Here is a 13,149-nt window from a genome sequence, read left to right as displayed (position 1 = left end):
TTTCTTGAAGTCTACTGTGATGAAATCAGTGTTAGAGGAGATTGAGAGCAAACACCACATGAAGATGAAAGATTTTTAATATTGTTCACAATATTGTTGGCAGGTAAACTGCCATAACTATGGCCTCATCAACTGCACATTATCACGACTGTCTGTTAATTCAGAAGAACTACAGACCAGTGAAGTGATTGTAACTGTAATTGGCACATGCACAGTAAGACTGTCTTTTTTTCATCCCCCTGTCAATCAAGTCCTGCACATCATGTCTTTTAAACTCACCTTCTGGATGGGCAGCTGTGTAATCTTCCCGAAGCTGGTGGCGATTGTAATGGGATCTGAAGTTGACCCTGCCTTCCCCAGCATGCTCATGCAGGTGAGGAGAGGATCAGGAAGTGAAAAGATCCTATTACAAGTTTTTGTTTTGAAAAGAATAACTTTCCTTGTGGTGCTTGGATGGGTTGACATTATATTTCTAGTAACAGACCAGACAAGGAAAGCTGAGATTTTCACTGATCTGTAAACAGATCCAATCTCTCTCTCTCTCTCGCTCTCTCCTTGTGATCCACTGGATCCTACTTCCCCATGGGTTGGCAGCCAAGGAACACCCGAATTTTCCACCCACTTTCACCACCCTAGATAGGAAGCAGAACAGTGCCATGTTACCAAGGCCCAGCATTGTACTGTAAACATCCTTCCCAGCAAGATTCAAACTTATACAAGTCCCATTATGAAGCTGATAAAATGGCAAGCTGCATGCTAAAAATAAAGTTTCCAAAATCAATGCTGCACTATTTAAAAAAAAACAAGTGTTTTTGTCCAATTTTGACTTTGTTACATATGCCCTAAAATTCAGGGCAAAGTTAACAGTCACTCGGACCAATGTGGATTAAGGAAAGTCGACACAGCTTTGCTCAAGACTAATTATGTTCAACTGACTTGACTATGTTTATGAAGCAAGAAAGGTGTAATATTTTTACTGCAGTTGCGCATTTGGTGAGTTACCATTAAGCCTGTAGAATAATAGGCACAGTACTGGCAAAGATGTAAAGTTGGCTAAGTGACAGGGAACAGAGAGTAATGGTGAAATGTATTGCAGCCTGGAAGACAGAGCAGATGAATAGCATAGCAGCACTGATTTAACCATCCCATAATCCAGGCTATGCTCTGGGGAAATGGATTCAAATCCCACCATGACAGATGATGCAGTGTGAATCGAAGAAAGCTAGCCTTATGGTGACCGTGTGAACATTGCTGATCGTTGTAAAAAACAATCGTGTTCACGAATATCCTTCAGGGAAGGAGATCTATCATCCTTACATGGTCCAGTTGACATGCAACTTCAGACCCACTGAAATTCAAATGATTCTTACCTGCCCTGTGAAATGGCCTTAGCATCTTGGGATGGGCAATAAATGCTGGCCCAAGCTAATGACAGCCACATCCCACAAACATATTGTATTGGGTTCCCCAGCCTAGTACTAGGAATATGAATTTTCTTAATCCATATTAAATGACAAGGACTTGCAGGTGGAGGGTCAGATAGCAATGCAGATAACAAATCTTACCAGTAGTGTGAACAGTCAGAAGACTGATGAAACAAGCACAGGCACAGTTTGGTGGCATACACACAAGACAAAATTTAATGCGAGGGTACAAAATAGTACATTTCAGCTAAAAGGATGAGGTGACAGTATATAACAAAGGATACAATTTTTTTTTAGCGGATGCAGGCAAAGAGGACCTAGAGGCTATATGTATTCAGATCACTGATGGTGGCAGGATAGGCCGAAATAAAAACTTAATAAAACACAGAGGTCTGGGCTCTATAAATAGGACTATAGAGTAAAAACGCATGATAGTTGTATTGAATATTTATAATACAATTGGTTCAGCTTTAATGGAAGTATCAGGCTGAACTCTGGGCACCAACATTAGAAACAATATTAAGGTTTTAAACAGGGTATAGAAATGTTTGACAAGGTGGTAGCAGGGACATTGGCCTTCCTTAACATGGATTGCTTGGGAAACTGGTGCTGCACTCGCCAGATAATGTTTGGCAGAAATATTCAAAATGGACAGCATACTTAGAGTAACTATTTCCATTGGTGGAAAGGTCAAGAAATGAGGACACAGATTTATGATGATGACAAAAGGAACAACAGCAACATGAGGAAGATATCTGACATGCAGTGAGTTGTTAGGACTTAGAATGTACTGCCTGAGAACCTGGAGGAGATAGATTTATTTATGACTGGCAAATGAAATTTGGATAATTATCAAGAGAAAAAAAAGCTGTGGAGGGTTACACAAAAGTGGCGAAGTAGGACCAGGCAAATTGCTCTTGCTGATAACTAGCAGAGACACCGAATCGGATTCTGTGGGCAAGTCCAAGTTCCATCAAGTTTTTTTTTTGGAGGGCTTGTCACTGGGTCTTCTCACCATGCATTACCAAAACATGCCTCATTAACCCACCCATGGCATCACTGACCCAATTTCCATCTCCTAGCACATGCTATTCCCAGGACAAGGTGCCACTCAGCAGATGCCTGCTGGAAGAATGGCACTCTATGTACCCAAACCAGCTTTATGAGCACATGGTCCACCACTGCCCAACATATTTGCTGACATTTATCACAGACAGGGAATTCAGTGCCTGGCTTTGCCATCATGTCTGCACTAAGTGGCAAAGCAAGACAGCAGCACTACCTGCCTTCTATCTCTGGTTGAAGGGTCAAAGTGCAGGGATGCTGTGAGTATCCAGGGAGGCTGAGAGTGCGAGCTTCGAGAGCAAGTGAGGAACCCAGAGATGCAGCTTGGTCCTGTCCATGAATGTTGATATTAGCTGAACTGTATGGCAATGTAAGAATTCACTAATTAATTACCATTTAATTGTTCATTTACTGAACAGAAATCATTTAAGATGTGCGATTTATCCCTTGAACAGAATGGTTTTCACTTACGCAGATTATGATAGCTCTTTCACTAATTGGAAAGAAAGTGCAGGTCGTAAAAGTTTAATTTGAAAGGTCAATTTTGGAACACAGTGTCACCTTTAATTTTACACATTCTCCTCCAGCTTCAATCTTTTATTAGTTATCGTTATTCTGTGCAAACATCTTTAAAATCTACATAAGAATACGCAATAATGCTTGGCTGATCATTCAGGGTTTTGAAACAGCTACATCAGAGAAAAATGTTGCTGGACTGACAACTCTGTCCATTTAAATAAACATTGTGAAATTGGCAAAATGTGTTCTAGCACTTGCAGTTTCTGCTACCAGTACTTAAGGATCTGTATTATCAATACTGTTATTGGGCTGTAATAAAAGCAATTTTTATGAATCACTTAAATTGTACTGATAACATCCTATGAACAGAATAGGGTTCATTTGGTTCGACACACAATAGTGTATTATGTACATAATAGCATGGAAGTGCCATAGCCTGAAATGAAGGGTATAGTTAAGATTTTTTGGACTTTACCTTTTAAAAAAAAAAAGTAATTCCTAGACTCTCATGTAGTCTAGAGATGTTGTGAACCAAGAGTCCTTGGACAGCTTGTTCCACTCCATGACAATTGCAGAGGACGAGGTCATGCCCATGTCCTAAGAGCATTGTTCAGATCAGCAGTGCAGAGTGCAGGCTCACAACCCAAACCAGCCTGCACCCTTAACCTCCACTAAGCAAAAATTAGGACATTCAAGAAAAGGTTACTGAATCCTGGAATTGACTTCCAGCCATCATTTTCATACCTTCGTGGAATCTCCCCAATTCCTTGAAAACCCAACCCACTAAGTCATATTGCTTACAGCAAAATGCATCCAGATTTCTAGTCAAATTCTTGAATTAGAATTTGGATTTGCTTCTGGAGGGTAAAAGACCAAAAATAAAAAAAGAAATTAAATTGCCTTTTTTTAAAAAAATAACAAAATAGCTTCAGAGTGCCCTGGACTAAGGGGTTAAAGCTTTGGTCAAAAGATTTTTTTTTAAAGTTCTAAAATTTGGGAGATTAAGTAAAGACTCTGCCAGCAAACATTATAAATTTAAAGCGTTACATTGTTAGGTGTCACTCAATGCACTCACTAAAATAAAAATTACTTCCTAAAGGCAGGTTGATAAGACCTGATATTAAGTCCACATCCAAACTAGTTCATGCATTGTTTCACATTATAAAAGGATACATCTTTTATTACACTAGGCTAGATCACTTTAAAAGGTGTTTATTGGTCATATACAAAATAAAGTAAGCTGTATCTCAACAAACATACAGTATATACAGAAATAAATTAATGATGTGTCCAATGGAAACGGATAGTTAATTTTCATGGCGGTTATGAATACATACTTATCTACAGATCATAAAGTACAATAATTTAGGCAATAAATACTTATTAAATGGACTCTTTATACAAAGTACAACAGTGATTCATTACACCCTTTGAGCCAGAATTTTGATACAGAGCATTAGTCAAAATAGTTTTACCTTGAATTCATCTAATACTGCACAAATTTCACATCACCACATTGGTTGAATGCTGGTACCTCAACATTTCAATCCTCAATAGTGTGATTACAACGCTCCTGGGAAGTGATGACTAATAACTTTTTCCTTACACTTCAAAAGAAACAGATTGAGATCTGTTAAGCACCCAGGCTAACATCCCATTACCTGTACTTTGTATTGATGGCATACAACATTTTTATTTTACAGTAAACACAAAATCTTTCAAAACATAATGGGCTCCAAATATTAGACAAATTGCAAGGAAGGGCAGTAAATTTTTTCAAGCATGAAGTTCAATCCAGTACTTAGGTTTGCAAATAATATAAATAAGCCAAATCTGGTACAATGTTTTGTAAATACAGTGATATACCAATCAGCTGCATCAAAACCAACAATTGTCAAAAACTAAGATAATGCAGCTAGATTCCACCGCCCCAAAAATCTATAACAGCATTTTTCTCTAATGCATATTCACTTCCCAATTGATTGCCAGAAACAGGTTGTCATTTCAAGTGATCAAAACAAAATATAGGGACTGACAAGTACCTGGCTTCCATATTTCAATTTCTTTACTAGTTCCTTGCATTTAACTTCCCAGTGACATGCAATCATCCAGTAATGCTCTTGCCAATAGTGGGGGCAGTAATGCTTTGGAAAATTTGCCAGCGTCTGGTCAAAGGTCCGTAATAAATGTAAATCTGGATGCAGCACTCTGGCAACAGTACAACAGTGAAACAATATACCTGTCCGATTGACTTCAAAACAGGATGAGCACTGCTCTGAAGCAAAACAGGGATTATAGATCCTGGATTAGAATCTGATTTACAATAAAATGCAGAAAAGAAGGCAATTGAAAATATTTCACTTTATCCAGTAGCATACTCCAATTTAGCCTAAATTTGACTTGTATGCAAAGAGCAGCATGATTTAAGGGTTGCCTGTAAAGTTGGAAAACTCAAAACTAGTAATCAGCTAGTCAGGTGTGAAATGTGTCATCAGGCTAGAGGTGAACATCCAATCAAATAGGCAGCATGGTTTCTGATTTCTGAACTTTGAGTCTCATTTAGTCATTGTACGTATCAAGAAACTATTTCTCACCACGTCAAAAATATGCTTCATGTAGGCTTTGAGTCTAAGGGTTCAAATACAATAGTGATGTCCATTTTGTTATTTGTGTTAATGGATGAAAATGACCATTGGCATGTTTAACTCCAGTCTAACTTTAAACACAACAAAAAAAACAGAGATACACACACATACACTCTTGTAACACAAGATTATTTAGCCCTTATATCAACACATTATTTGCACAATAAGTAGTTACCCTTGCTATCAGTAGGGTACTATTCCAGCACTGTTGTCCTGGACACCAATTGCTGCTTGCATATTTGAAGAACCTCACTTGACAACAGTCACCAAGCCGTACACATGTACGCCACACACCTCACATACAAAGCACTTGCTAAAACAAGCACTTAGACTATTCACAAAATAAACGTCACAGGCAGACAGCATTAAAAGAACAGAGAAAAATAAAACACCACAGAGCCTGAATGGGAATCAGAACAAGGCTTCAGTTATTTCTCATTCTTGTTATGTTCAAGGGGTGGAGGGGATCTTTTCTCCCCTCACTTACTTGCTATGTATTGATCAGTTTGGATACACAATACCTGCTTTGAAAAGGTCTTGACAATCAAAAAAAAACTTCATTGGCATTCAAAACCTGTGTCTCAAGTACCCCTTTCTCCTGACAATCAGGATAGATATATAGACTAGGTTTAACAATGTTGAGATGACTACTTGTAAACACCACCTCTCTGAAACTCTATTTCTAGTGCAATTTCCTTTTCTCTGAAATAAAACTCCTGTTTCAAATATCATTAAACACTATGTTGGTATAATTACTGTTCATGACTTTTTAAGACTATTGCTGAAATAGCATGTAATTTCTAATTTAGAAATTGTTTTTCTCTTGGAACCAACTCTTGCTGGTATTATGCAGTTAAACATTATAGTTTTAAAAATCTAGTTTAAAATCTAATTCTCAAAATGGATTTGAAACAAGTTTTCATAAATTTAAAATCAAATGGGGTATTTACAACCATGAATAAACACATCCTAAGTGAAGGGTGGGAGGGTGGAGGGAGAGATTCATTAGGTATACAATTTTAATTATATTAAATTTGATATTTGTCTCAATCCAACTTTAAAACAGTACTGTACTGTGATTGGCCAATAGGCATGTGTCTTAAGAATGGAAGTTTAAAAAAAACCTTCCAGAATCAGTTGTTTTCACCACAGCATCAGCTTAGTGTTAAAAGCAATTAAAACCGAAGTATCTCATTTGATACCTGTCTGTATAATTCCACATTCAACAATATGCTCATTGCTAGAAGACTACACTCAAATTTCAAAATTTCTAGCGATAAGCTGCTGTGTCCTCGTGATTGTTTGATCACAACACAGCTTATGCATTATTAAAAACATCTACACATTGCACTAAAGCTGGCCAAAGGCAGGCATGGTGTCAGCACCGGACACTCAACATCTCAAACTGGCATCTACAAAGTATGGTCTATGGACATATTTTGTAACTACATTATGCAGCCTTATAACATAGTTCTACAGTTTAAAAACTGATGTATAGTTACATAATCAGATTCAAAAGTCCTAAATAAATCTTAAGATTTGTACAAATTAACAGATTGTAATGGGATAAGTTACAAATCCTTTTTGCTTTAAATTGGGTTGATTGGGATTCTATCCAGAAATTCTTGGTAGTGATGCTCAGCAGGTAGTCGAGTAGATCGAAGCCAGGTTGCGTTGAGATGCTGAGGGTTTTGCACAGCCCTTTACACACAGATAGAAATAGTTTCTGACAATAAAAATAAGTTTATTCTTACTGAAAAGAACTGGTGTAGAACACAATTTTCTACAAGTATTATATCACAATTAAATAGAGGTGTGCGAGAAACAAAGTCATATATGCAGTTTAGCCAAATAGATTTGTATTTCAGACCAAACATTGGGTTAACAGTGAACAATCAGCAACTCCAATAACAGCTCAACAATTGAACAGCACCTTCAATTACACATTCAACATAAAATTACATTAGACATTGAATATATTTTGCATTTCCAAATCTGTAATATATATTCTACTTCAATACAAACAAAGAACAAATCTCTTGGTTTGTGTTGGCTGTAGATGTGTACAAATCAATACAAAGTTCAAAGATACAAGGGAATCTTGGAGATGACGATGGTACACAAGCCAACAAAAGTTCAACGAATTAAAGGCTTATCCCACATATTAAAATAACTGCAGCATGGATATAGGTCTCAAATAGTTAACATTAGATGCTGTGCAATAGTTTAGTTTTCCTGGTTTGGTTAAGGCGGGCCAAAAAGTATTTCAGAAGAGACTGCTGATCAAACTGAACTTGAGGTTCACACACCACCTTGAAGTTTGTTGCATTTTTTTGTAAAATTCACATGTGCAGCAAGTGTGGAAGAGGAAACAAAAAAAAAATGCACACAACATAAACCCCCATTGTGTTCACACACAAATAAATACAGAATGAAACAACTGTAAAAGAACACTAAACTGCATATTAACACATCACAGATACGTCACCCCGGATCCACTTAACACGCTGATTCACTAGAAAGCTATTGATTTCAATAAGCCACTCTAGAAACATCTGTAAAAGCTATTAAACATTTTTTTGTGATTTTTTTGTATATAAATATTGTATGATAATCTGTGTACTTATAAAAATTAAACTCGAATACCCTTACATGTTGACAAAGATACTTTGTATACATACACTAAAGAGGAACTTTTACTATCAAAGATTCTCTGAATAAATTTTCATTCATATGGTTAATCAGCCCCTTCTACTCACACTTGCTTTTTTAAGAAGCAATTTCAAATATCTGTAAAGGTTTAATACAGTCATTTCAATTTTTTGTTTGGCTGAGGAGAGAGAACTGGGGATGACTGGTGGAACAGCAGCTAGTTCTAGTCAGCAGGAATGAAATAAAATAAATCAGCCAACTCTTAACTTCTGACTTTTGAAAGTCAAAGAGGATTAAACCTTTTCTTCAAAAGAAAACATACAGCTAACAAGGTTTTTGCTGAAATAGTGTTCACTCTTCTGGTGCTTATATCATACTTTTCTTTAACCACTTAAATATCAAGGGAAATCTAAACATTCTCCATGACGTTCAAATATTATACAACTGTTGAATTCATACGTTTAAACACCATGTTATGGAAAAGATTTCATTAAATTTGTAAACTTGAAACACCAAACTTCTGGAGTTCTGTCTGTAAAATATTCAACATTTATACATGACATAAATGAATAAACCATAAATAGAAGATTCACAAAGAGATAGGATCATCAGAAGCGGTTTATCTTGAAGAATCCAAAGCCATAAAAAATTGAGCTTTGTTATGAAGACTGCACATTTTGAATAATCAAAAGCTTATTATACAGTCAGGCTGACATTCCACTGCCTTCGTTGGATAGTGACAAGCAGATGGCAGGGTTTCTGTAACAGCTTAGATAGTGTTACAAAGGGTGCTATTAATTCTGCCTCCTCCCATCTCTGCACGTTTTTAAATGTTGTGCATTGTCTTCCAATGATTAACCTTTTTTTAAGTGTACAAATTAAAATCAACATTTCTAATTTGTGCTATAAATTTTTCCAAGAAATACCCAGTAGTATATGAATAGAAAGGAATACTTAACCATATGAACAGGTCATTTGAACTACCTTACTCCATGGTGATACGGTACACCGTGTTCAGATGTGCATGAATATGAGAAGCTGTTCACTGGTCAATGCACAAAGTTAGCCACAAGATTTCAGATCAAAAATAAAAGCTTCCAATTAAAAAGAATTGTACTCAGAGTCCATTTATAATCTAATTGATAAAAAAGTAATTTACAATACTGGGATTTGCTTAAACATGTCACATTGTCTTCATCCAAACGTAATTTTTATTTTTGCAAAGTTTGCTCAAATTTCAGCAAAAAAAAAATCAACAAGCTTGTCCATTAAGGTGGCTGTAGAGCTACCATGGTTTGGTCTGTGTGAAATATTGTCAAGTGGCAAGATCTTCCAAGTTAATGAAGGCCTCCATTTTATTCACTGTAGCTGCGCTAGGGAACTCCGTAAGAATTTTGATGCTGAAATAAAAGAATGATTCCTTTTCATTTTGGAAATTACTCAGAGTTCAGTTAAAACTGCAAGAGGTCTACAGGAAGTGTGCTAGAGATGGACTAACTCCATCTAAAAGCCTGAACATAACATGACCAAATGAGAGTTTGGACTCTATGAAAAGAATGAGATTGACCTTGTAACTACAGTGCTTTGCTAATTCGCCAATCTGCCGCAGTCTGGTGATCATGTGGAGAAACTTGCCTGTATTTCTTTTGGTGGGGAGAGGGTTTGGTGGAGGATGGCGGGTAGGTTATTTATTCAAACATTTGTGTTTAACTCCATGAATTGACCAGTGTTACGAAGAACTAGTTTGTCTCTGGCCTGTGTCTACAGCAGTATGTACTAAGATCTTGCATCGGTTTTGGATTTGACTATTGTGATGACACTGGTGGTAGCCACTTTGCCCGGCATAATGGGCCCAATGGCAGAAGTGATAGGACCTCTAACCGGCATGACGGGTCCTCTGGCTACGGTCCTGGCGAAGCTCTGCAAGGCCTCATACTTGGATCGCAGGGCATCCAGCTCTAATTTCATGCTGGCATTCTCAGATGCCAGCTTCTCTACCTCTTGCTGAAGTTCTGCTTTCTGCTTCTCCAATTCCTCCTTCTGAGTTACCCTCTTGACACGGCAGCTGGCAGCGTAGCCACGGTTCTTGAGTGTTCTGCGGCGCTGCTTCAGCCGGATGATGTCTTCTTTAGTTAGGCCCCGCAGATGTTGGTTCAATTCTCGAACGGACATAGAAACGAGCTCCTGATCTGTGAGACTGGCTCCATTTTCACCTGGCTCCCGCTTCACCTGTGGGAGAAAGGCCAGGGGAAGAAGAGGAGACTTTCAAAAATGCGGCACAAACTTAAAAGACAGCTTTTAGAAATGGAGTCATTGGACAGATTTCCATTAATCATTTAAATGCTGAATGCTTTTCAGTTAATAGCAAACCTTTTTATAAGCACAATGCAAATTACCCAATACAGGTGGAAGCCTTCAATGGAAATAGATCAATAAATAACCATCCCATGCATATGCTTGCTTACAATTTACTATAAATATTGCAAACTGAGATAGAGTTAACAGTTTCAAAAAAGTTATTTATGAAAATACTTTAACAAAATGAGGCTTGATTCTTTTGACACTACAAACATATCTGCATTTCATAATTATAAACATAAATTATACTGAGCCCAGAAACGTTTGTTTCCAAAAACATTTTGATGCACAAGACATGGCTGTTACATGCAACAGTTTCCAATGTTTAACTGACTAATCTATCTTACCTGCACTGAGGCAAGTGATTGTTTTATGAGAAAATATTGGACACATCAACTTATTTAGTGCTTAAAGAGACAAAAAGGCACTAACAGTAATTAGGATATTTTTTTTGGGGGGGGGGGGCAGATAATCAAGTTTTCCACTCAAACTATATAGAGGAAATGAAAGGCTTTTAAAACAGAGTGAAAATGGTTCAAATGGAAACACATGAGCGATCAAGTAGAAAGGGTGATAAGGTAATGGGAAAAAGGAGGGAGCAGCTTGTTGGGCTTCATCTTAAGCAGTTAATTTGCAGGGAACAAAGTTCACAGATATAACAGCATGCCAGAAATTCCTAACTCTATGATTTAAAGCAGTTACATGATCTAATTTGATATTTAGAAAGCTAATACTTTTATACTGTAATAATTTCATTGGAATTTCAGAAAACTCAGACTTAGATACTGTATATTCACAGTGTGGAAGCATGGCACAATTTGGGGCTTAGTTGTGGTTCGATCTAAAATATTGTTGCTATGAAGTTGGAAAATTATATGACAGTATTTTTTTTTAAAATTCAAATCATACCAGATCATTGTTTGCGCAGTTTCACGTAATGGCCTTAAATATATTGACAGATTATTAAATGTCTGGATGATAATTTCTTTAGAACTTGTTTGCTTAATACAAATAACTGTTCATTAGCTGGAATTATTTGTTGCTCGATAGCAATGAGTGAATGGAACTGCATAACCTCTTGCGGATTTTAAATAAAAATGAACATTTCTTAGTCTTAAAATTATTAATAAAGGCTGGCCCTTGGTAAGCTCCCAGAAACAACGTTTACATGGCAGTGCACAGCTTAAGTCGTGTTAAGAGGAAGCATTGTATTCACAATTAACACCAGTTGGCACCAAGTCCATTTTCAGAGTTAATTGCAATAGTTTCCTAGTTTTCCTCAAGTAAAACTCAAATATTATGGCTCTAGCTCAGTGGTATATTTAATTCTAATTTAACTATGTATTCACTAAAATACAGTGCAGAAAACTATAAGGCTTCAGGTGACTCAAACAGGTTAAGTGGATATCAAATAAAAGTGCACATCATGAAAGAATAATATTTATATACATGGATAATGACAACTTAAAAATAGTAGAGTGCAGAATCAAGAATTCCGACATGCAACTCTTTTCAAATGGCAGACAAGATGATAAAGCTGTTAAAAAAACAAGTGGGACAAAAATTTTAGAAGCAGGGCAACCAAGTGTAATGGCAACAAGGTAATGCTGAACCTATGAATTAAGTGGTTAAGCAGCAGTTACAATCTCGTCAGCTTTTAGACGTCCAACTTTATGAACAATGTGACTGAAAATTTTGCCAACGTAAATATTATTTCTGCTTATTGGCAGGTCAATAACAAAAGCCACCAACTTAAGATAATCACCAAATAAAAAAATGATAACATTTGGGAGTAAATGGCATGGAACACCTATCCTACCAGAAAAGGTGACAGAAGCAGAATCTATTTACATTTAAAATAAAAGCAAGTAAGTTTCTTCTTTAAAACGGGCACAAGAAAAAGGGCTAATTAGGCACATCTTCCTAATAGAGAAAGGATGGAACAAATGCCCGATACTGAAAAAACGAGATAAAGTCATTAAAAGGCAAAATACTTAAAGTAAATTAAAATAACATTATTTGGAGATCTAAGGGTATTGGTTTTGCCAAGACACAGATTACACACAACAGGATAATCATTTGACAATTAGTAAAAAAGAAACTTCTAAAAGGACAGGAAGGAAAATATGAGAAGTCATGTTTGTGAACAACTATGGGATCATGGCTCTTAAGAGTTAAAAATGCAAGTGCACGCAGGTACAGATGTTATCCACGTGAATACAACAGTGAGAAGAACGTGGTCAAGACAGGCTGTGTCGAGAGGTGTTCCGATACAATTTGAGTTATACATGAAAACACCATCTCCAACTAAACAGAATCCATATACCTCATTTGTGCTTCACTTAGACAACACAAGAGTATAACTAGTTAAAATTCAATGTGTAACCAACTGTATATGTGGTAATTTCAGAAGTAACAAAAATTCCCCACTGAAACACGCCAGTCAATAACAGAAAAAAAATTACATCCATTCTTTTCATTTCTCT

The 13,149-nt window shown here is 36.7% G+C and overlaps 1 protein-coding gene across 2 annotated transcripts in view; it reads right to left on the bottom strand.

The window, feature by feature from the left end:
* Window positions 1–4,213: 4,213 nt before the first annotated feature.
* Window positions 4,214–13,149, bottom strand: part of LOC140464029 (transcription factor MafG) — a 49,981-nt gene continuing 41,045 nt past the window's right edge. For both annotated transcript variants that reach the window (XM_072558652.1, XM_072558653.1), the window contains one exon: window positions 4,214–10,534. In XM_072558652.1, coding sequence (XP_072414753.1) covers window positions 10,082–10,534 — 453 coding nt within the window. In that variant the 3' untranslated portion in view covers window positions 4,214–10,081. The remainder of the gene's footprint in view (window positions 10,535–13,149) is intronic.

Source organism: Chiloscyllium punctatum, chromosome 39 (genome assembly GCF_047496795.1).
Source record: "Chiloscyllium punctatum isolate Juve2018m chromosome 39, sChiPun1.3, whole genome shotgun sequence".
Taxonomy (NCBI): Eukaryota; Metazoa; Chordata; class Chondrichthyes; order Orectolobiformes; family Hemiscylliidae; genus Chiloscyllium; species Chiloscyllium punctatum.
Note: the sequence above shows the minus strand (reverse complement) of the source record. Positions and strands in the feature narration are given on the sequence as shown.